Source organism: Schistocerca serialis, chromosome 2, assembly GCF_023864345.2.
Source record: "Schistocerca serialis cubense isolate TAMUIC-IGC-003099 chromosome 2, iqSchSeri2.2, whole genome shotgun sequence".
In the NCBI taxonomy this organism is placed as follows: Eukaryota; Metazoa; Arthropoda; class Insecta; order Orthoptera; family Acrididae; genus Schistocerca; species Schistocerca serialis.
The window spans coordinates 274,314,872-274,339,215 of NC_064639.1; the positions used below are offsets into that span (position 1 = coordinate 274,314,872).

The following is a 24,344-nucleotide window of genomic DNA, read 5'->3' on the forward strand; positions in this document are numbered from 1 at the left end:
TTATTCGAACTAAAGACTGTTAGAGGTCATGTATCCATTTCTTTTGTTTATAATTCATAATGAGTAGAAGATTTGGGTCAGATGGATTACACAGAGGTTGTGTGTTGATAGTGTGTCTTCGGATTGTATGGGATGATGAGGTTTGCATTAGGATTTTATCTGTACTTGTTCGAGGAGACTGACTAGAGGAAAGAGTTGTTATGGAAGTGAAATGATATTGGCGATAAGGTTTATATGTGTCGACGTATTGAAGAGGTATTATTGAGGTATTGAGATTATATGAAGTTGATGATTATTGGAGTTTTTGTGGACAAGAGGTAAGGTAAATGATATTGATGAAGGTTTATATGTATCGACGTGAAAGGTATTATTGAAGTATTGAGATAATGTGATGCTGATGATTATTGGAGTTTTGGTGTATAAGAGGTAAAGTAAGTGAGGAGCATATTTTTTTTGTTGGTCTATATGGAACAAGGAGGATGAAGATAGCAGACTAGAACACTAAAGTGGAAGGAAGATTGTCTACACACACTTTGTTAAATCAATAAGCAGTACATATTTTTTTTTGGAGAGAGGAAGTAATTGCATATCTTGGCTCACTGACAGTTGTTCAGCAACCGTAAATTTTGATCTGGCTTGGCAAACATTGGTCTTGACATGATGACTATGACGTTGACTTAACTATTATTGACAGTTATACGTTGCTGCCACTACTACATGATACACATGATGAACATCAAATTTTGACAGAATTGCATTTACACAGTTAACACTATTCAATTACACAGTAGTACTTAATGTGGATGAAAGATGAGTGAGTGTGTTTTGTGTCTTTTCCTTTCCTAATCCTACCCACCTATCTCCTAAATACACTCCTGGAAATTGAAATAAGAACACCGTGAATTCATTGTCCCAGGAAGGGGAAACTTTATTGACACATTCCTGGGGTCAGATACATCACATGATCACACTGACAGAACCACAGGCACATAGACACAGGCAACAGAGCATGCACAATGTCGGCACTAGTACAGTGTATATCCACCTTTCGCAGCAATGCAGGCTGCTATTCTCCCATGGAGACGATCGTAGAGATGCTGGATGTAGTCCTGTGGAACGGCTTGCCATGCCATTTCCACCTGGCGCCTCAGTTGGACCAGCGTTCGTGCTGGACGTGCAGACCGTGTGAGACGACGCTTCATCCAGTCCCAAACATGCTCAACGGGGGACAGATCCGGAGATCTTGCTGGCCAGGGTAGTTGACTTACACCTTCTAGAGCACGTTGGGTGGCACGGGATACATGCGGACGTGCATTGTCCTGTTGGAACAGCAAGTTCCCTTGCCGGTCTAGGAATGGTAGAACGAAGGGTTTGATGACGGTTTGGATGTACCGTGCACTATTCAGTGTTCCCTCGACGATCACCAGTGGTGTACGGCCAGTGTAGGAGATCGCTCCCCACACCATGATGCCGGGTGTTGGCCCTGTGTGCCTCAGTCGTATGCAGTCCTGATTGTGGCGCTCACCTGCACGGCGGCAAACACGCATACGACCATCATTGGCACCAAGGCAGAAGCGACTCTCATCGCTGAAGACGACACATCTCCATTCGTCCCTCCATTCACGCCTGTCGCGACACCACTGGAGGCGGGCTGCACGATGTTGGGGCGTGAGCGGAAGACGGCCTAACGGTGTGCGGGACCGTAGCCCAGCTTCATGGAGACGTTTGCGAATGGTCCTCGCCGATACCCTAGGAGCAACAGTGTCCCTAATTTGCTGGGAAGTGGCGGTGCGGTCCCCTACGGCACTGCGTAGGATCCTACGGTCTTGTCGTGCATCAGTGCGTCGCTGCGGTCCGGTCCCAGGTCGACGGGCACGTGCACCTTCCGCCGACCACTGGCGACAACATCGATGTACTGTGGAGACCTCACGCCCCACGTGTTGAGCAATTCGGCGGTACGTCCACCCGGCCTCCCGCATGCCCACTATACGCCCTAGCTCAAAGCCCGTCAACTGCACATATGGTTCACGTCCACGCTGTCAGGGCATGCTACCAGTGTTAAAGACTGCGATGGAGCTCCGTATGCCACGGCAAACTGGCTGACACTGACGGCGGCGGTGCACACATGCTGAGCAGCTAGCGCCATTCGACGGCCAACACCGCGGTTCCTGGTGTGTCCGCTGTGCCGTGCGTGTGATCATTGCTTGTACAGCCCTCTCGCAGTGTCCGGAGCAAGTATGGTGGGTCTGACACACCGGTGTCAATGTGTTCTTTTTTCCATTTCCAGGAGTGTATTATTTTATTTGTTTGTAGTGGCTTGCACTGACACCCATAAATATTATAGGTTTACTGATATTTGAGTATTTGTAATAGTCAATATGACAATTATCTGATATCATTTGTGTGTTTATTAGAATTTATATGTTTAGTGTGTAAAAGTATTTGTATGTGGATTCAAACTATTGTTCATGCCTGAACTGTCTGATTAGTGATAGTGAATATTATGGACTGTTACCTGCACTTTTTCAACATAATGGGTGCCACTTAGAAGTAATTAATTTCTGCTGATGAACTGTGTGATTAGTGATAGTGGATATTATGGACTGTTACCTGCACTTGTTCAACATTGTTGTGTGACACTTAGAAATATTTAATTTCTGCTGATGAACTCTGCTGAACAGTGTGATCAGTGATAGTGAATATTATGGACTGCTCTCTGGACCTGCTCAACATTGCTAAGTGCCACTGATGAACTGCTTCTGCTGAGAAATGTGACTTGTTGCTGTGTGTACCTGCTCAACATTGCTGGTTGCCACTGATGAACTGCTTCTACTGAAAAGATGTCACCTGTTGGTGTCTGTACTAGTTCAACATTGCCGGGTGCCACTAATGGACTGATTCTACTGGAATAACGTCACTTGTTGGTGTCTGCACCTGTTCAACATTGCTGGGTGTCACTAATGGAACTGCTTCTGCTGAGAAATGTGACTTGTTGCTGTGTGTACCTCTTCAACATTTCTGGGTGCCACAGATGGAACTGCTTCTACTGAGATAATGTCACTTGTTGGTGTCTGCACCTGTTCAACATTGCCGGGTGCCAATGATGGACTGCTTCTACTGAAATGAAGTCACTTGTTGGTGTCTGCACCTGCTCCACATTACTGGGTGCCACTGATGGACTGCTTCTACTGAAATGATGTCACTTGTTGGTGTCTGCACCTGTTCAACAATGCTGGGTGCCACTAATGGAACTGTTTCTGCTGAGTGATGTCACTTGTTGCTGTCTGCACCTGTTCACCATTACTGGGTGCCGCAGATGGAACTGCTTCTACTGAAATAATGTCACTTGTTGGTGTCTGCACCTGTCAACATTACTGGGTGCCACTGATGAACTGCTTCTACTGAAATAATGTCACTTGTTGGTGTCTGCACCTGTTCAACATTACTGGGTGCCACTGATGGATTGCTTCTACTGAAATAATGTCACTTGTTGGTGTCTGCACTTGCTCAACATTGCTGGGTGCCACTGATGGACTGCTTCTACTGAAAAGATGTCACCTGTTGGTGTCTGTACTTCCTCAACATTGCTGAGTGCCACTAATGGAACTGCTTCTGCTGAATGATGTCACTTTTTGGTGTCTGCACCTGTTGACCATTGCTGGGTGCTACTGCAGGAACTAATCATTGAAAGCATTTTATGTGAACATTTGTATAAACTGATTTTTTGTGTATTGTGTGAACTATTATGTAAAGTCACATGTATGAAAAGAAGTTGTATTGCTTACTGTATTTTATATATTAGGTTATTGAAAGGTCAGTGCAAAGCCAAAATTTTAACTAATTATTTGATATTTAGGTATTAATATTATCTTTTATTTTTGTCTGTATTTTTGTGGACGAATTTGGTGGTATTTTCACCACCAATTCTGGCAAAAATACCATCAAATTCTGGCCCGTGGAGGAGGGGCATATGAAAGGTGGCTACACTGAGCCACAGCGCCAGAGACTGCGCCAAAGAGTATTATTCAGCCGCCTCCACTGGCAGTGCTTGGGGAGAACTCTTAGTAGTCAGTGCTTGTTGAGATGTGCTAGTGAAAAGTGCTTGCTGAGATGTCGTAGTGAAGAATGCTTGTTGAGAACTCGTGGTAGTAAGTGCTTGCTGAGATGTCGTAGTGGCGAGTCGGTGTGGAGAGATTGTAATGTTTAGAGTGCTTTTCATCAATATAAACGAAGGTAAAAAAAAAAAAATTCTTTTCTCCCTCATTATTTCAGTGTCTTAAATAATGCGTCACTACAGGTTCAGTCAACAAAGCATCTGGCTTGTGTTCTTGTATTAGAGTGTAATTCTGCTTTCCTTACGCAATTATAGTATTTCTATTTTTTAATTACTTCAGTATAAATGGTATTTGAAATTTCTTTTCTTATTGAAGAAGAACCGTGCCAGATGTGTACGTTGAGTCATACTTCCACACACAGAACAGTTGCACTTGTGTTTTGGTTTCGTAGGTTTTATAGTTGCTGGGGACTTAATTAATTAATTGTGTTAACGAAAATTTTCATTTCATTCTTTGTTATTGTTATATGCAGTCAGTTTGCGTAATAATACTAGTCAGGGCCAACCGTTTACGAAACAGCGTAATCGGACTTACAGCCACCAAAATTAAAAATTATTTTCAAAAATAATAATTAAGCCCCCATGCAGACTCTTCCAGAGACTGAAACACTGGCATACAACACGATATTTTCCAAAAGAGGCACTGTTTATTATGTGATTGTTGTTCTGATTATTGTAAGAGTCTCCTGAACCAAGCTGTTAAAGGAAGACGTAGTCGTTCACACTGACTGAATGTTCCTCATACTTATCGCTACGCCCAGGGTAACGGATGCCGAGAATAAACTTCGACTTTGTTCATCCCTTCCCCTATCCTCCTGCCGATATCTACTCATTTTTTAAAATATCCTCATCACTCTTTACGCTATTAGTTTCTTTATTAAGGTCAATTTGGTTTTACAGTGGAATAAAAGGTACAAATTTCAGTATTTCTTTTTTTATCAATCAAATCAAACCATGGAAAACACATTGTCCAAACAGTTATTGCTTACAAAAGTACCACAATCTCTTTTTCATTGTGTCATTAGTTTTCGGTACAAAACAGTAACAGACAAACACAAAACAAATTGCAAATACATTTATCAGATTTGCTTAGTAACACTGTGAAAAGTCCCAGAACATTTTATCGGAGCGACGGTTGGATATCTTAAGATGTTTACGGTGGTTAGTGGTATAAGGCGCAAGTAATACTGGCGCGGCTACGGAATGTATTGGTTCCACGAGCAGTAAAGCTCTTACAGTGGTACGAAAGTAGCAGTGATTGCGGCTAAAGTGCATCATGACAGGTAACTGCGAACCATGGGTAAGAGAAGAAATACTTCCACCGATCGACGAACTAAGGACATACAGAAATGTTCGTGGAAAAACACGAATACGGTGACGTACGTCACTTAGGAATGAAATAAACAGGATGTGCAGGGAAGCCAAGGCGAAAAGGCTGTGCAGGAAAAATGTGAAGAAATTGAGAAACGTGATTCAGCGTGTATAAAAATCAAAACAATCCTTGACGAAATTAAAAGAAAGGGCGTCAACATTAAGAATGCAATGGAAATTTCGCTGTTCAATACAGCGGACAGGCCTCTACGAGGGGTGGGGCAGGATGCACGATGACGTGATAAAATAATGCGATTCAAGACGGAAGACATGGAGGATTCAGTATTAAGAGTACGACAGAGCTTTCGAAGATCAGCGATCAAGAAAGGCGGAAGGTATAGGTAACATTTCTTGGGAATTAATGACATTCAAATTCAAATGGCTCTGAGCACTATGGGACTTAACATCATGGTCATCAGTCCCCTAGAACTTAGAACTACTTAAAACTAACTAACCTAAGGACATCACACAACACCCAGTCATCACGAGGCAGAGAAAATCCCTGACCCCGCCGTGAATCGAACCCGGAATTAATGACATTATAGGGGAATAAATCGTCCCCACAGTTCGAAAGATAGAAATGGCAGATATGTGAGAGAACTATCGCATAATCAGCGTAACCTGTCAAGGATCCATTTTGATGACAAGAACAATTTAGAGAAGAATGGAAAATAAAATCGAGCAGCTATTACAGTACGATCAGTTTAGCTTTCGGGAAGGTAAAGTCACCGGGAAGGCAGTTCAGATGTTGAGATTGATAATGGAAGCAAGAAATAAGAGAAATCATGACATGTTCATCTGCAGTCCCAGAAGAAGTGTCTTACAATGCAAAATGGTGTAATTCTGAGACGCATAGGAGGTAGCCACAGAGAGACAGGTAAGGTATAGTATATACAAGAACCAAGAGGGAACAACTGGAATGGAAGACAAAGAAAAACTGCTGTTTAAAAAGTTTGTAAAACAGGGATGTAGTTCTTTCGCAGCCACTTTTCGGTACATACGTCGAAGAAACAATGACGTAAACGTAAGAAATTTTCAAGAACAGAATTAAAATTCGGGTGAAAGGATATCAAAAGAGTCGCTGATGACACTGACGTCCTCACTGGAAGAAGAATTACAGGATCTGTTGAATGGACTGAACAGAATGATGAGTACAGAATATGGATTGAGTGTACACCGAAGAAGAAAGTAACGAGTGGTAGCAGAAATTAGACTAGCGGTAACCTTAACATCAAAATTGGAGACTACGAATTAGATCAAGTAAAGGAATTCGGGTATATTGGAAGCAAAATAACACATGACGGACGAAGCAGGGAAACACAAAGCAGACTAGCACAGATAAGGGAAGGTTTCCTGGCAAGAAAAGGTCTGGTAGTATGATACAACGACCATAGTACGAGGAAGAAATTTTTGAGAACCTGCGTTTTGAGCTCAGAATTATATGGTACTGAATCATGGTTTGTGGAAAATCGGAAAATAAGAGAATCGAAGCGTTTGAGATATGACGCTAGATGAATTTCGATTAAGCGGGTTGATAGGATAAGAAATGAACACATGGAAATCACTGACAATAAGACCGGGCAGGATGATAAGAGATGCGCTGAGACATCAGGGAATAACTTCCATGGTAGTAGAGGCAGCTCCAAAAGGTGAAAAATGTAGGGGCATACGGAAACTGGAGGACATCCGTTAAATAATTGAGGATTTTAGGGTATAGGTGCTACTCTGATACGAAGACGTTGACATTAGAGAGAAATTCGTGGTGGGCCACATCAAACCCATCACAAGAGTAGGGGTAAAAAGCGGAAAAACAGTGGCTGGCGTGAGCTGTGCTGTGATTGGACCACTGGCACGTGCGCCGCGAGCTGAGGATGTCGAACAGTTGGTTCGCAGAAATATTGTGTTATTCAGTGTTATCCATCGGCAAATGCAAGATGTACATTTTTGCAACTGAAAGGTACTTGTTGAATTATTAGACTAAGATTAATGGTAGTACAAATCATTGGAAATGCCTGGAGGTTATAATGGAAAAAACTTGTGAACAGCTAACAGTTGATCATTTCTGAACTAAATGAATATATCAGTGTCTTCCCTCATCGGACATCCCAACTTTTTTTAGCTATGAATCGTTCCTGAACAATAAGTGCAATGGCCGCACCGGTACCTACAAACAGAAAAATGAACGATTTAAGAGAGAGATCTTAATCTAAAACTACAGAAAGTAACGCTAACTCGGTACAGCCTTAAGAATACGACTACTCGATCCATTGGTGCCTTTCTGAATTGTACTACCGGCTACAGCTAGGTGGAATGAAGAACTGGTAAGTTGCAAGAAGCATTGCTAACTACATTTGTTACATTCTCTTGACCAATTGATGTGGGGTTTGACAATAAAATAAAGAAAACTTACTTCATCCAATAGTCCCGTACGCATTCGCAATTGAGAGAAAACTAAGTGGGAGAAGGGCCAGCGTGCGGCGTACTTTTTGCACCGAGGAAATGGAGACTACATTGGAGAGGATATTTATCATGCAAGCACGAGATATGTTCCGTTAAAAGAATCTATGGAAGCCGAAACCGAAAACTGATACTTCAGTAAAGAAAACTACAGCATGGCAACCACAGTATGGCAACAACCTCTACGGTCTTAAATCAATCAGTTACTGCATCCCACAAAAATACGATTTGTGCCGCGGCCAAAGCTTTTCTGATAACCTCAGCATTGAATTTATAGCGGTTGCTTCCCGTTTTTATCTATGATCAGAAACGAAGCTATTCTTCATAATCTCTGTAACCCCCCAACGCAATGTGACCAAACATTACCCGTTATCTTACCCAATTATCTTACTGCAAAGCTAACTCAACTGTACTTTTTACAACCCCGGAGCCATCTTCACTGTACTCCCCGTGCCCACAAAGCCGTCTCAATCTCGACTGTCCTCCTCGTGTCTCGAAGCTATCTCTACTCCTCGCACCCCCCGAAAGCTATTTTCCTACACTCCGGCGGCAAAGATGGCAAGCTGCCCGACTTTTTTCACAGTCATCACCGACCAATCCCCTGTTACGCTTCTCTGCGCGACGGTGCACACCAATCAGACTCCGAGAAGCGTCTGTCGGAATACAGCTTATTTGGCACCGTTCTGCCGAGAGAAGGCTACCAGAAGCTTCTACAAGCCAATGAAACTCCTATCCTGAAAATTTGGCGCGGAAGTGCGTTTCTCCACCGACACATGACCTAGACTCACGTAGGGCACTGCTCCAGTGGATTTTTTTTTTTTTTTTTTTTTAAGCGTGTCCATCCCGCTATCGTGCCACGAAGGCTGACGGACACTCCCTGTTCTTCTTCACCTACGCAGAGCATAAATCTGTCCTAAAACTGAGCTAAACTTACAGTCTCATGCACTAAAGTGAATCGGAGCACAGCTGGAATTTACTGATTAGGAAGGACACTTAATTAAAATAAAATGCAAGTTACATGGACGCTTCCTCTGGGCATGAGTATTACCCCAAGAGGCAAAAATACAGAGCGGTCCAAAACATGTGCCCATTGTTTAAAAATCCATAACTTGCAAACTAATTGACGGAGTTGTCTCATTTTTGGTGAAAGTGTAGATTAAAGTCCAACTTAAAGATATCACTGTAGGTGTTCGAAATGGTCACCATTAACATCCACACACAAACGATGCCGCCGAACTGCAGCACGGACTACTGACTGCAACGTGTTCAGTTGGATATTTGCACATGAATGTACGATGGATTCTCGAAGTTCATCCAATGTGCGTGGCTTTTGTCGATAAACAACGTCCTTTAGTGTTCCCCACAGGTAAATGTCCAGAGGAGTTAGGTTTGGGGAACGTGGTGGATACTCCACAGCACCTCTACGGCCTATCCATCTTCCTGGTAGATTTTCGTCGAGATACGCCCTAACACGATTTTGGTAGTGGGCTGGGGTGGGATGGCAGGTAAAATGGATGTCTGAAGTTTCTGAAGGTCCACCTCACCGGTAACTGTGCCGTTAAAGAAGAATGGTCCAATCAAGCCCCGTTAAGACAACCCAAACCACACATTTACTCCTGGCAAATTCATGACTTTGTCTACATGGACGTTCGGATTTTCAGCGGCCCAGTAGATTTACTGTACCATTGGGTTTGAACTGTGCCTCATCAGGCCACACAATCATCTCTGCAAACTCTTCATCGTTGCACACCATGTTAGTAAACCACTCGCAGTATTCCATTCTATGATCTGGGTCGTCCTCTTTCATTGCGTGTAGCAATCGTGGGATGTAGCACTTCCACTTTGCTGTCTTCAAAATTCGCCGAACACTTGAGCAACTCACTCCGGTTTCACTAGCACACTGTCTCACAGACTTCTGTGGTGAGCGAGTGAATTGCTGTAACACACGACGGGAGTTAGCTGGACTTGTTACTGTTACTGGTCGTCCAGATCGGTGTTTGTGTACATCTTTAACACAGCCTTCGGCTTCCAATTTTTCTCGATTGCAACGAATTGATAAACGTGTCGGTGGCTCTGTCTGATACTCATTTCGCCATTGCCGTGGAACCTCATTAATGTTTTCGTACTTAAAATACGACTTCAAAACTGACATACTTTCATCGAATGTAAGCCTTGCGCCAGCCATGTTTACTCGAGTAACTAGGTGCAACTAAGAACAAAACATTGCCTATCTGGTGACTGTCAGCTGACAAAACAAAACAACGCAATACAACGCTTGTGTGGCGATTGCTGGAACTACAAACTATTACACTACCAAAGATGAGACAACTCCGTCAATTAGTTTGCCAGTTATGGACTTTTAAACAGCGGATACATTTTTTAGACCCCTCTGTATAATATGATATCAGGTTAATCGATCGTAGCATCAGTGAAGGGGGTACTGTAGGAAGACGACTTACGTCTTACAGAACGTATCCGTCGAGAAAGCCCAAAATATACTCTTCAAATTTTCGTTGTATTGGCTTACTTGCCATAATGAGAGAGCCTCCATCAAGTAGACGAAATGAAGGCAATGGTGTTGCGGTGCCAAGGAGATGCAGGTGTTTTAGAATTGTTGCTCAGTACAGTCCACTCCTAATTTCCTTCTGATTTCTTTTCGAGCAAGTCTGCCCCCTTTCCAATTTACAGCCCTCCAATGTTTCACTTGCTCATCTTCTTATTTTTCTTCTTCTGCCACTTCTTCTGCTCTCTCCTAAATCTCCCTCCTTCTTTACGTTCTCTTCTTTTCTCGTTTCGCAGTCTGTGTCCATGGAAACGACACCCTTGGCACTCACACGGCTGTCATATCCTAATTACTCTACTAGCTGCGTCGTAACTACAGTTCTCGGTTATTTACCGTCAAGACGAACCTGAACGGCGTGAGGTATGGAATAACATATATCACGTGTTCAGTGTCGTGCTATTTATTTTGGCACCTTCCAGTTAATCAAGAGAGATCTGACTCAGTATTACCAAGTACGTAATGGTAGCGCAGAGACTGGACATCAGTAGTCTGCGGTCGATCGTCAAGAAGCCGGCAGCCTTGAAACTTAGAGGCTGAGTAGCCATCACTTGCCGCAGCAGAGCCCCCATATTCGTCCAGACTGCCTGACGTTGTCTCAGCGTGTCAGCCCTAACCACCAGAACTCGAGTGCGCTCCGCTTCATCTGCTGTCGCCGAACAGGAGAGCACCACGGCGACGGCGCCCAGCAGGTGCGAAGCCACCCACACCACGGAGTACAGGATGGAGCTGCTCAGCACGATGCCGTGGCTCTTGTCTGAACCAACCCAAAGCATCAGGATCTCGTAGGAGCCGTACAAGAGACTAGAGTACGCTGCTGTTATTTGCAGAGCCACAGTGAAGCCGAAGTGCCGCTGTAGGAGCTCTGCTGCTCGATACAGAACGGCGTGTGCGTGGTGAAGCTGGTTCACTGCCGGTTGGCGGAACTCCTCTGTTGTTCGGCTGCAGTCCAGTAGGATGCGCGACAAGCGCTTGTCGCTATGAAGAGCAGTTGTCGTGACGATAACATCGTTGATATCGTGAAACCTCACGCGCAGTTCGAGAACGAGCAGGGTCAACTGCAGCACTAAAAGATTGTCCACAAGTCTGTATACCGTGTACAGGATCCAGAAAAGGATACGACTGCCGTCAACTTCACGCCGAGCGTAATTAAGAGACAAAGCACTTTCTGCTACTACCACAAATACAGAAACGCAAGTCAACAGTATTCCTGGCATTTTCTCTCTCTGCCGCTCCTTGTGAAGCACACATTCATCAGAGTATTCAAGTGCTTCAAGATACATTCTCAAGTCTGTGAACACGCTTACAGTATTACGTCCAAGGGCCCATAATACTTTGGAATAGACGATCAGTCTCACTGGAACATCAACAAAAATAGTAACTGTTGATAATTTCTGATAAAGGGCGACTGTTGTGTAGATGTCCACCACTAGAGTGGTAAATGTCAAAAGGAACCAGGCAGTGGAATTCGATTTTATCACTTTACATACTACTGCTGATTCTGGTTGACACCGAAGCAGTCGTTTGGATGGCATTAAACCCACTATTTTCCACAGCGTATGCAGAGATTCAGTAGCAGCATAAAAAGTATTGCTTGACATTTTATTATTCACTTTGTCGCATTTAAAATCCCTCCTGTAGACACATTAATTGCAGATCATGTAGTACAAGATGCTGAATGAAACTCTGGAGACTTACTTTCACCTCTCTGTCCTCTTATACCAGCATTTAATAACTAAAACTCTGTACAGTGAAGTATTAGCTTAATTGATCCCGTTCTGGATCAATTCGTTACTCTGTTCGCATTATCAATATTGTTAATGTCAGACAGCGCACTCCTATTATCTGTTCTTCCTGATGGCAGCCTTTAATCTTGATATTACGTTTCCGGCGTGCATTTGTCCACATAACCCCTTATTACATTTCATAAGCCAACAACTTCCACTTTTCCTCCTTCTATTAGTAATATGCTGCTTTTCTCATATTTATGTACGTACACGTCACATACAGTGTCTTCTACAACAGATTTTACATCTTCAATCCTAATTACTACCATCTGTCTCTATAACATTTAGTGAAGTGTGTCTCCCTATACCGTTTCTGATGACTTTACCGAATGATGTGGGGCAATGGTAAGACAGTGGACTAGCATTTGGGAGGACAGTCATCTTGGTTTATGGGATTTCAGTGTTTTACGTCAATAGCTTAAGTCGAATGGCGATACGGTTTCTTTGAATTTCCTTCCGTATATATCCCCAATACAAGCTTGAACTTCGTTCCAAATGACCTTTCCGTCGAGAAAACATAAAATTTTAATACTTGTTTTGTAAATACTCGTAAAACCGCTTTTTCTTGTTGCAACTTAATTTATTTTTCCAAGATGCGTTTCGCCTTTTTCTTGCTCTAAGGCATCTTCGGTGCAATCATTAACGATACGGTTTTGTTATTTTTAGTTTATCTAAAAGTTCACGTAGCGCTTTTTTATGTAAATAAGTAATTACTTATAGTTTTCTGTGACCTGCGTTTCCTCTCATCTGGTCTGGAGGTCGCACTACTACTTTATTTCCTAAACATAAGCACAATTATGTACCCCGAACTTTTTCACCCTGTGAACCATGTGTTTCCTTCTCTTTTGAGTGGTGTACTGTTATTCTTTTACCACTAGATAGAGTTATTTGTTTGAACATGTGCTTTTAGCAAAGTAAATATTGTAACTCTATTATCAGCTCGTGGTCTTGCGGTAGCGCTCTCGCTTCCCGAGCACGAGGTCCCGGGCTCGATTCCCGGTTCGGTCAGGGATTTTCCCCGCCTCGAGATGACTGGGTGTCGTTGTGTTGTCTTCATCATCATCCCTTCCCATTACGGTCGTAGGAAGGCAATGGCAAACCTCCTCCGCTACGACCTTGCCTAGTCGACGGTGCGGATCTCCGGCGTCGTTCCATACGCTCCTCGTAGTATGGGACCTCATCATCATCGTCATCATCATTATGTGTTTCCTCCTCTATGGTTTGTTTACCTACACGTTGCCAACCTAGCGAAGTATATGTTCAAAACCAACTTCCGTTCATGATGTTTATATCTTTGTGTGCGTGTGTGTGTGTGTGTGTGTGTGTGTGTGTGTGTGTGTGTGTGTGTTTGTTTGCATGAAAGAGAGAGTGTGAGCTGAAGAGTATATATATGGTTTATTTTTTATTTCTTTGCGTTGTGGTTTTTCTTTGTAATGTGTGTGGGGTGCATTGAGTTGTATAATGTTGAATATGAATGTAATAGCTGTTAGATAAACCACTAACAACAATTGAAAAACTACATACTAACATCAACAAGACACATGAAAATATAAAATTTACAATTGAAAAAAAAAAAACAGAATAACCAAATTAACTTCCTGTGTATAGCAATCAAAAAACAAATTTACTGTAAACCCACAGCAATGGACATTGAAACGTCCCCATAGAAAAATTAATGAATTACTGTGTTGATAAAACTCTTACATTATTTCATTTTCAAACAACTGAGCAGAACTGAACGTACTCAGACATTTCGCTCTTTACCTATTCTGATCAACACTAAACTGACACACAATATTTTTAGCGCAACGCAATCTGGCTTTCAATAATCCCTACAAAAGAATGGCCCTGACTAACAATAACCTATACGTTTCACAAATCACTTACCTCACAAAAATCTTCGTTACTCGAACTACTGCAATACAGCGAGCGCCACTACGGCCAGCTAAATAAAAGATTCAAACTACTGAAGGCACTAACTACTGATAGGTGTAGTTAGCAAATGAAAGATTTTGATAAAGAACAAACAATGTATTTACCTTAATAGTGTTCAAAAGTCATAATAAATATATATATATATATATATATATATATATATATATATATATCAGTCCATGATATCCAATATTACAAATTTACTCTTTCTGATGGACACACGTCCAGATCGTCCGCTCTCAAAATTCCGCCATCTCTCTCCCCACATCCACCAATGCTGGCGGCTCACCTCCAACTGCGCAACGCTACGCGCTGTTCACATCCAGCTGCCCAACACTACAATGGCAGACAACAATGCAAACTAGCCACAGGCTGCACACAGCACAGCCAGTGTTTTTCATACAGAGCGCTACGTGGCGTTACCAATAAGAAAACCTAATCAGCCTACTTACAACATTATCAATCCCCAGGTCTCAAACTACCCACACTCACAAAAGTAAGAAGCAGTTCGACACGTGCTCAATAGACTCAACACAGTGCCACTCACCAAAGAGAGCTACCAGATAGAACTGGACATAATAATGCAGATGGCACAAAATAATGGTTACTAGTCACTAAGCTGAACAACAAAATTAAAAGTAAAATAAAACCATAAAGCGCCAAACCACAAACAGCAACAGAACAGAACCAAACACAAACACGTAATCCCATCACAAATAGACAAAATAATCAGAAAAAGATGAAAGAAAACACAAGATGGTACACAATGACATTCAAACAAAAACACACACATAAAAGCACCAACATTTTCAAGACAGGGAATAAGCATAACGTACACAGCCGACAATTCTGTGCAAAAATACACCCCAAAACTGAACAAAAACGTAAGGAGGTATATATCAACTACAGTGTAACACTTGTGAAGGCATATACAAAGGACAAACAGGTAGAACATTTGATGTCAGATGCAAAGAACACAAGAGAGCCTGAAAGTATGGTACAAACCACTTCACATTTCAAGAACACCTAAGAAAACGTAACCACAAACCAACTACTAGAGAAGAAGACATGAAAATTATTAGAATCAACAACAAAAAACACTCCTAACTCTGCAAGAAAATTACCTCATACATAAAACCAAAGTAGAAAGGAAAACCCTGTTAAATGAGCAAGTACACATGCCAAACAATTCATTGTTTACACTAACAGATAAATAATGGAATAACGCTTGCAAATAATAGTTATTAATAATACCACCTAACAACTTTTCACTCGCTTATCCATGTACCCTTCCATAGAACATTGAAACCAAAAGTCAAATCAGCTGTCACCACAGCTTTCAACCATTCTTCAACAGCTTTTACATTCATATTCAACTCCATACATCTCAAACCACCAATCCTGCCCCTCCTCCCACCCATATACTATAAAAAATGACATGCCCACCAATACAAATGAGACTCCCCCTCCCCCAACACAAACAAAGAAACCCTACATACACTCTTCAGGTCACTCTATCTCTCCCTCATATTCACACAAACACACGCACACACACACACAAATATAAACATCATGAGTAGTAGTTGGTTTTAAAGATATACTTCGTTAGGTTGACAACTTGTAGGTAAACAAACCAAAGAGGAGAAAACACAGTGTTCGAACAAATAGCTGCATCTAATAGCAAAATAATAATATTACACAACACAAAAAAGAAAGGGAAACATGATGCACAATGTGAAAAAGTTCGGAATAATAAATTGTGCTTCTGTTTCGAAAATAAGTAGTAGTGCCACCTCCAGAATAGAAGAGAGGAAACGTGGATCACAGAAAACTGTAAGTAATTACTTATTTGCATAAAAAACGCGTCGTGAAAATAACAAAATTGTATCGTTACAGATCAAACTGAAGAAGCCTTAGAGCAATAAAAAGCGAAACACACTTGGGAAAAACAAATATTTACAAAAACAAGTATTTCTGTGCTTGCTGCGGAGAATGTCTACGCAAAAAAACTTGTTATAAAACGTTAATCTTCCTTTAAATTTTTTTACCACTTGAATATGTTATCCCCGTGACTTGTTTAAAGTCAAAGCAAAGGTAACTTTTACTAGAAACCGAAAATGGATAAATGTGAATGGTAAATCTGTTAGTCTAACGGGGACCCTGCCATTTCCCTACAGTAGAGCCACTTGGAATGGTGACTTCATTAAATTATCCTTTTTAGTTATTTTTTTGTAAGAGCTTCTTGCTTCTCTTTGAGGATACGAAGAGTGAACAGAAAGTCCGTCAACATGGGGAAAAAAGTAAAAGCGTCATTTTTGGGAGCAAGGATGGCTCTGTTGCACAACAGTCAGCAATAGAGGAAGATCTCCATGGCCATTTCATCGACGGATACAATGAAATTTGAAAATGCTAGGGAAGATACAAGTAGCAGACAGTCGACGACAGAGTCATTAGGGACGAAGCACAACCTCGGTTTGAGGAAGGAAATATGTCGTGCCTTCTCAAAAGGAATATAGCGGCATTTGTCTTACGGTTCATAGGGAAGGCACGGAGAGCCAACTTGTGGATGGGCGAACGTGGATTTGAACTCCCTCCTCCCGGGTGCAAGTCGAACGTCTTAATCACTGGACCACCTCGCTTAGTTGGTAACCTCAACGACATGCAATAGATTAGCGAAGAATTCACCGGTGTTGTATTGTTCTAGGATATGAACCCTCATGTTCCTGAACAAATTTAATATTTCAATGTAATCTTTAAACTGTAACCTCAGAACTGGAGTTGTTCTATTGTTAACGTATACAAATAAAATACAACTGTATACATTTAGACAATTATTTGGGCATGTCTAAAACTTGAAAAAATTTGCTTTCAGCAATGACAGTAAAATCGTGAGATAAAATATTTCTCAACTGACAAACGCACTAAATTACCAGTAAATGCGTTTCTGATATATGTGGCTGGATGACTAGTGGTAAAAAAGATAGAATCAGCCACTCTAACCTACATCTACACTCCGCAAGCTACCTTATGGTATGTGGCGGAGCGTACTTTGTCCAGAGATCGCGGTGCCACACCAAAGTCTGCAATGCATATCGATACCTCAGACTTAAGCGAGGGCTTGCTGCAGTCCGCTACAACCAGTGGCAGGCACTCCAGAAGACCAGGCCTCCACTCTCTGCACTGCAGCGTTCTCGTGCTGAGGTCAACATAGAGCCTAACAGAGTACGAGGTCAATATAGAGCCCAGCAGGGAAAACTATCCTACCATTTCTACGTCCTGATTTAAAATTGCTATTCACGCCTCAGCCCATAGGTATTCCGCCCCCCCCCCCCCCCCCCCACCACACACACACTCTAACAGCATTGTACAGGCTCTCCAACTGTACTGTGATATCACCTTAGCCTCGAACAAAATGGGGAATCCTAGGTGAAACCCAGGCGTGATTTGGAATTCAGATTGAGGAGGGAGGCGTGTAAGGGTAGCCTTTGCAGCCGTGCAAAGCCACCGTGCCTGGGTGGCGTAGTGGTTAGTGCGTCAGCATAGTTAGAAGGAGACCTGTTAGAATTGCAGGCTTTGATACAAATTTTCTTCGTCGCTTCAGTCTGTGTATATACATCATAGATGTTTGAGGCTTAAAAAGGTCTCTGGAACCCTGTAGCTCCATTTAAGTGAAGTACTTATCACACTATCCTCTTGGGGGATTCAGCAGTTGTTTAGATAAGTAAGTTAATTTTTAATTATTTTTCCAAATCAGTTGCACATTTTTAGTTGGCTTACATCTTTCGACCATTATGAATCATCTTCAGATATAAGTAGATCGTCAGCAACCCCTCTTGTGTATTCAGAATCACATATCAGAGTTCTTTGACATGTGATTCTACTGACGCAACTACTTAGATCTGAAGATGATTCAGAATGATCGAAAAATGTAATCTAACTAAAAATGTGCAACCATTAAGGAACAATAGACGAGAATTAGTAAAGACCCACTGCCTGGGTTTCAGGCAGTATCCCTCGTTTCGTTCGATACTGAGGTGCTATTCCAGTACAGCTTGAGAGCCACTGGAATGGTGTTGGAGTTTAGAGGGGAATTCCGTGGGGTGAGGCCTGAATGGAGATGTGGATTGAGGAGGGAGGCTTGTTGCGATTGTCCGTGCAGTTGCGCAAAGCCACTATGCAGGCGTGACGTAGTTGTTAGCACATATGTCTAGTAAGCAGATGATCCGCGTTTGAATCTCACCCTTAGTACTACTGTTCATTCTTTGCTTCTACATATATACATCACTTGCGTCTACATATATACATCATGTATGTTTCAGTCTTGAAAATGGCCCTGGAGCCACATAGTTTCATTTGATTTTTGAACTACCTTCTTTGTGGGTGGACTACATACACTGACGATTCTTCCAATGAATCTCAGTCTAGTACCTGTCTTGCAGCGATTTGCTTTATGTGGTCGCTCCGTACGGATATTCCTAGTATTTTATCGCTGTGACGTCTTCTAGTGGTTATTCTGCAATCGTGTAGTCACTGTGAATTCTCTGTATACAACACCATCCTCCTCGAAAACCCTTGTGCAACTCCCGACGTTATCCTTTAGGTTATATGTATTACATAAAATAATGGGTCTATAACACTTCCTTGTGGTAAACCCGAAGTTACTTTTAGATCTGAAGATGTCTGTACGTCCAGTGACATACTTGTTCTGTTTGCTAGAAAATCTTCAATCAAATCATACAGCTGGTTTCATAATCTGTACCCACTTATTCTGTTTACTACGCAGAAAAACGAACGTATGTTGAACACCTTCTGGAAGTTTAGAATATTGTGCAGTCAGTAGGAATGCTTCACTCCAAAGAGCTACGGTACGCTGCAGATAGAAGAGGAGCAAATTCTTTCGATTACTCTGCGTAGAAACGCACTGGTATCCCTCCAAGTTGCCTTTTGTGTGTGAAGTGATATCGGCTTCTTTTCTATCCCATGACCACTTACTTCGATATCTGTCATTTTTTGTCTTCGCGCAACTATTCAAAGGAAGAACCATAGAAAGATCTTCCTCAGTAAAATTTTTTTGCACAAGCCGTTCATATTTCGGCCTTCTCTTTGTCATCCTCCGTTTCGATGCAATTATTGCCACAGAGTGTCTGGGCAGATGACTTCCGTCCGTGTTCTAATTTAATGTCAGACTAAAACTTCTCAGGATTTTCTGTCAAGTCGGTGGACAGAGTTTTACTCTAGAATTCGTGGAACGCTTCACTTATGACTCTCCTTACTATAATTTTGGTTGCGGTCAGCATTTTGTTTGTCTGTGAAGCTTTGACTATATTTAAATTTGCAGTGGAGCTCTCTTTCTTGTCGTAGCAGCTTTCTAATACGGCTGTCGAAACGAGGCGTTTTTTTCCCATACCTCGCAACTTTGCTAGACGTGTACCTTTCTAAGATTACTGTACAATACTGATGAACTTTGTCGATATATGTTAAACATTTTCGGTAACAGAGAGGAATTTTTCATGTTAACTGCTCAGGTAACCTGAATGTAGATTTCTTTTTTCGCTCTTGCTGTGTAAAAATTTCGTTCTATATTTCTGTACATCGTTGGTTACCTGCATATTCAGTGATGCTGTAATGCTTGATGATAACTGATTCCCTGTTCTACACTGAAATGTTAAGTACAGGCCTGTTGGTGACTAGTAGATCAAATATGTTACCTTCAGGTGCCATTTCTTTGACTAGCTGTTGAAAGTGATTTTCGGATAAGGTACTTAGAACAATTTCACGTGATTCCCAGTCCCTATTATCTGTCTCAATCACTAGAGTCTCCCACTATACAGCTAGTAAGTTAAGATCTCCTCTTAATAATGTGACGTGACCGGGATACACCCGCAAAATATTCCTTAAGTTGTCCCTCGAATGTTCTGCTACGTCTGGTAACGCGCGCCGTGGAATTTGAATCCGCGCCAGACGTCATGGACGGCGAAGACCCATAGTCTCTGCACCATCGCGCCGTAAGCTGTGGCCCACTTTTAGTGTGAGGGCGCCACAGTGGAACACGTGGTCCCAGCGGCCAATATCGGCGCCCCCGATAGCATACTTAAGCGCCTGCCTCGCGCTCAGCCAGCATGTGGCTTTCGACCTTCCTTCTCTGCTGATGACCGACTCCTCCGCCTCACTCATCTCCTCTCACTCCAGCTTAACTCCCGTCGCTCCGCCATTTTTGTCTCCCTCGACCTCGAAAATGCCTACGACCGTGTCTGGCTTCCCGGTCTCCTGTTTAAACTCCAAACCTACGCCCTTCCTGTCAACCACATCCGTCTTACGGCCTCTTTCCTCTCCCACCGCCCCTCCTATGTTACCGTCCATAATTCCAATTTCCACACCTTCTATCCCTCTGCAAGTGTGCCCCAGGGCTATGTCCTCTCCCCTCTCCTCTACCTCCTGTACACAGCATATATGCACTGACTCCCCCTCCAGTACACCTCTTGCAATATGCCAATGACACCGCATTCCTCGCCCTCGCTCCTACCCTCCAACGGTCCCAACGCCTTCTCCAGAATCACCTTGACCTTTTTGTCGGGTGGGGTAACCAGTGGCTGCTGACAATCAATCCTTCCAAGACCCAGGCAATCATCATAGGTCGTACCACTCGCTCCTTCCGGCTCCTGGATTTCTCCCTTACCGTCTGTGCCCGTCCTGTCCGCCTCTCCCCCACTCTCACCTACCTTGGCCTCACCCTTGTCCGTCACCTCACCTGGATCCCTCATCTCCGCTTCATCCAATCCAAAGGCCACAACTGCCTCCGACTCCTCAAACTCCTCTCTGGCCGGACATGGGGGTTGCACCCCTCTACCATCCTCCACACCTACAAATCCTTAATCCGTCCCATCCTCTGTTATGCCAGTCCCATCTGGATATCTGCCCCCCCCCCAAATTCTATAAGTCCCTGCAGATCAAGTTTTTAAACATGGCTCCAGATCCTTGAGCGTCATGCACTCCGCCTCACCTTCCGTATACGCCTCCCATCCCCCACACTCCCTGTCGCATCTGCCCAGCACCCTCAACCCCTCTTATGGATCCCCTTCCTCCAGCGGCTCCTTTCCACCCTCCTCCCTTCGCTTTTCCTCTCCTTCCCGCCCCCCCCCCCAACCCTCCTTTTTTTACTTTTCCATCATCTGTGCAGTTGCCCCCCACCTGCTCTCGGCTGTGGTATGTCACATTTGCCAACTTTTTAGTGCAGTGCTCCAGTGAATATTCAGTGTTGTTCGTCTTTCTAGTGTTGCGAACAGAAACCATGCTGAAACTTCCTGGCAGATTAAAACTGTGTGCCCGACCGAGACTCGAACTCGGGACCTTTGCCTTTCGTGGGCAAGTGCTCTATCATCTGAGCTACCGAAGCACGACTCACGCCTAGTCCTCACGGCTTTACTTCTGCCAGTATCTCGTCTCCTACCTTCCAAGCTGTGAGGACTGGGCGTGAGTCGTGCTTCGGTAGCTCAGATGGTAGAGCACTTGCCCGCGGAAGGCAAAGGTCTCGAGTTCGAGTCTCGGTCGGGCGCACAGTTTTAATCTGCCAGGAAGTTTCATATCAGCGCACACTCCGCTGCAGAGTGAAAATCTCATTCTAGAAACCATGCTGTCGCTGGGTGTGACTTCTATGTCTTTTGCGAACAGAAACCAGACTGTCGCCATGTTTTTTTAGTTGTCTGTCTATTATTTTACCTGTCTGCTTCGTATGTATTTTATTAGCATCATCACCCCTTTGTTCTATGTTTTAAGTTCCACAATTTTTTATCTCTGTTACTATTTAAGTCTCCGATTTTATCGCCTGTTTGTATTATTAATTTTCTTCATTTTATTCAGACAAAGCCTGTAGGCTGAAGAGCGGCATACTAAGCTGCTGCCAGCCCTCCCCCTTCGGGGGGAATCGCAATTCAATAAAGGAAAACAAAAAAAAAAAAAAAAGCTCAGCCAGCAGTCTAACATCGCGTGCGTCCCAGGGCATATCGCTTCAGACAGCATATTGACTTTCGTGTTTCTATTCCAGTGGACGTGGTTGTCTTGTTTGGTTCGTTACTCTGTTGTCTGTTCTTGTTGTGTCATAAGGTCCTCCGTTGGTCGTGTCCGTCCTCTCCCATTGTGTTGTTCGCGGTCTGCTCCCTGGGTCCCGCGGCGTTTCCACCACGACTACCCCGCGACCGTTCCGGTCGCCGTTACAACACTACGACTGCTCCTGAGGCAGGGATCTATAAACAGTATCTAATGACCATCTTCGATTCATCTTTAACACTTATCTTCACACAAATCATTTGCGAACAGAGTCTGTAATAATCTCACTAGATATTATTGTATTATTTACAGCCTCACCGGTGTTGACCCTAACACTGCGATTTACATTCTGATGATATTAACATCTGGTTTCAGCTCACTTTTTGTCCTTTGTGCTAGATGGGCATTACTATGATTTATAAGCGAGTTACACCATGGAGAAATCCAAGGCATCATCAATGCAAAGCGGGATGCTTACCTATCCCTTGCTCAAGATCCATCCTGCGCAGAAAAGAAAGCACACTTTCAAGAACTCAAGCAGAAATGTCAAAGTGAAATACGAGTAATCAAGAACAAATGGTGGCAACAGAAAGCCACAGAACTCCAAAATCTTTCTGATGCAAGGAACCTGCGTGGCTTTTACGCTGGTATTAAAGAGCTGTATGGACCTATCCGCTCCTCATCAGGAGCACTGAAAGCTGCTGACAACTCCACCATTCTTACTGAAAGTCAGGACATCTTAAATCGTTGGAAAGAGAACTTCAGCTCACTTTTAAACAGCCCTTCTACTGCCGCTGGAGATTTTCTCAAAAATGTCCCACAGCACCCTCCAAAACCCTGGTTGGCTAATCCTCCAACTTTTCAAGAATTTTGCAAGGCACTCAAGAGTGTGAAACCTGGGAAGGCTCCTGGACCTGACAGCATCCCGATGGAGCTTATTGAGGGTGGCGGCTTGCCTCTAAAAACTAGACTCTTCTCACTTATTATACACTCCTGGAAATGGAAAAAAGAACACATGGACACCGGTGTCAAGACCGTAGGATCCTACGCAGTGCCGTAGGGGACCGCACCGCCACTTCCCAGCAAATTAGGGACACGATTGCTCCTGGGGTATCGGCGAGGACCATTCGCAACCGTCTCCATGAAGCTGGGCTACGGTCCCGCACACCGTTAGGCCGTCTTCCGCTCACGCCCCAACATCGTGCAGCCCGCCTCCAGTGGTGTCGCGACAGGCGTGAATGGAGGGACGAATGGAGACGTGTCGTCTTCAGCGATGAGAGTCGCTTCTGCCTTGGTGCCAATGATGGTCGTATGCGTGTTTGGCGCCGTGCAGGTGAGCGCCACAATCAGGACTGCATACGACCGAGGCACACAGGGCCAACACCCGGCATCATGGTGTGGGGAGCGATCTCCTACACTGGCCGTACACCACTGGTGATCGTCGAGGGAACACTGAATAGTGCACGGTACATCCAAACCGTCATCGAACCCATCGTTCTACCATTCCTAGACCGGCAAGGGAACTTGCTGTTCCAACAGGACAATGCACGTCCGCATGTATCCCGTGCCACCCAACGTGCTCTAGAAGGTGTAAGTCAACTACCCTGGCCAGCAAGATCTCCGGATCTGTCCCCCATTGAGCATGTTTGGGATTGGATGAAGCGTCGTCTCACGCGGTCTGCATGTCCAGCACGAACGCTGGTCCAACTGAGGCGCCAGGTGGAAATGGCATGGCAAGCCGTTCCACAGGACTACATCCAGCATCTCTACGATCGTCTCCATGGGAGAATAGCAGCCTGCATTGCTGCGAAAGGTGGATATACACTGTACTAGTGCCGACATTGTGCATGCTCTGTTGCCTGTGTCTATGTGCCTGTGGTTCTGTCAGTGTGATCATGTGATGTATCTGACCCCAGGAATGTGTCAATAAAGTTTCCCCTTCCTGGGACAATGAATTCCCGGTGTTCTTATTTCAATTTCCAGGAGTGTATTAATGTGGGAAACCCGCAAGGTACCAGCTGACTTGAAGAACTCCACAATTGTCACCATCTTCAAAAAGGGCGACAGAAGCGTCTGT

The 24,344-nt window shown here is 43.6% G+C and overlaps 1 protein-coding gene across 1 annotated transcript; it reads right to left on the reverse strand.

Moving 5' to 3' along the window:
* Positions 1-10,924: 10,924 nt before the first annotated feature.
* LOC126455896 (putative gustatory receptor 2a) lies at positions 10,925-11,785 on the reverse strand. The gene has a single exon (XM_050091655.1). The coding sequence runs from the start codon at positions 11,783-11,785 to the stop codon at positions 10,925-10,927; it is 861 nt and encodes a 286-aa protein (XP_049947612.1).
* Between the last annotated feature and the right edge of the window lie 12,559 nt (positions 11,786-24,344).

Bases quoted from the DNA above. Each gene is read 5' to 3' on its own strand.
- LOC126455896 (XM_050091655.1), bottom strand. From the start codon at position 11,785: ATGTATCTTGAAGCACTTGAATACTCTGATGAATGTGTGCTTCACAAG.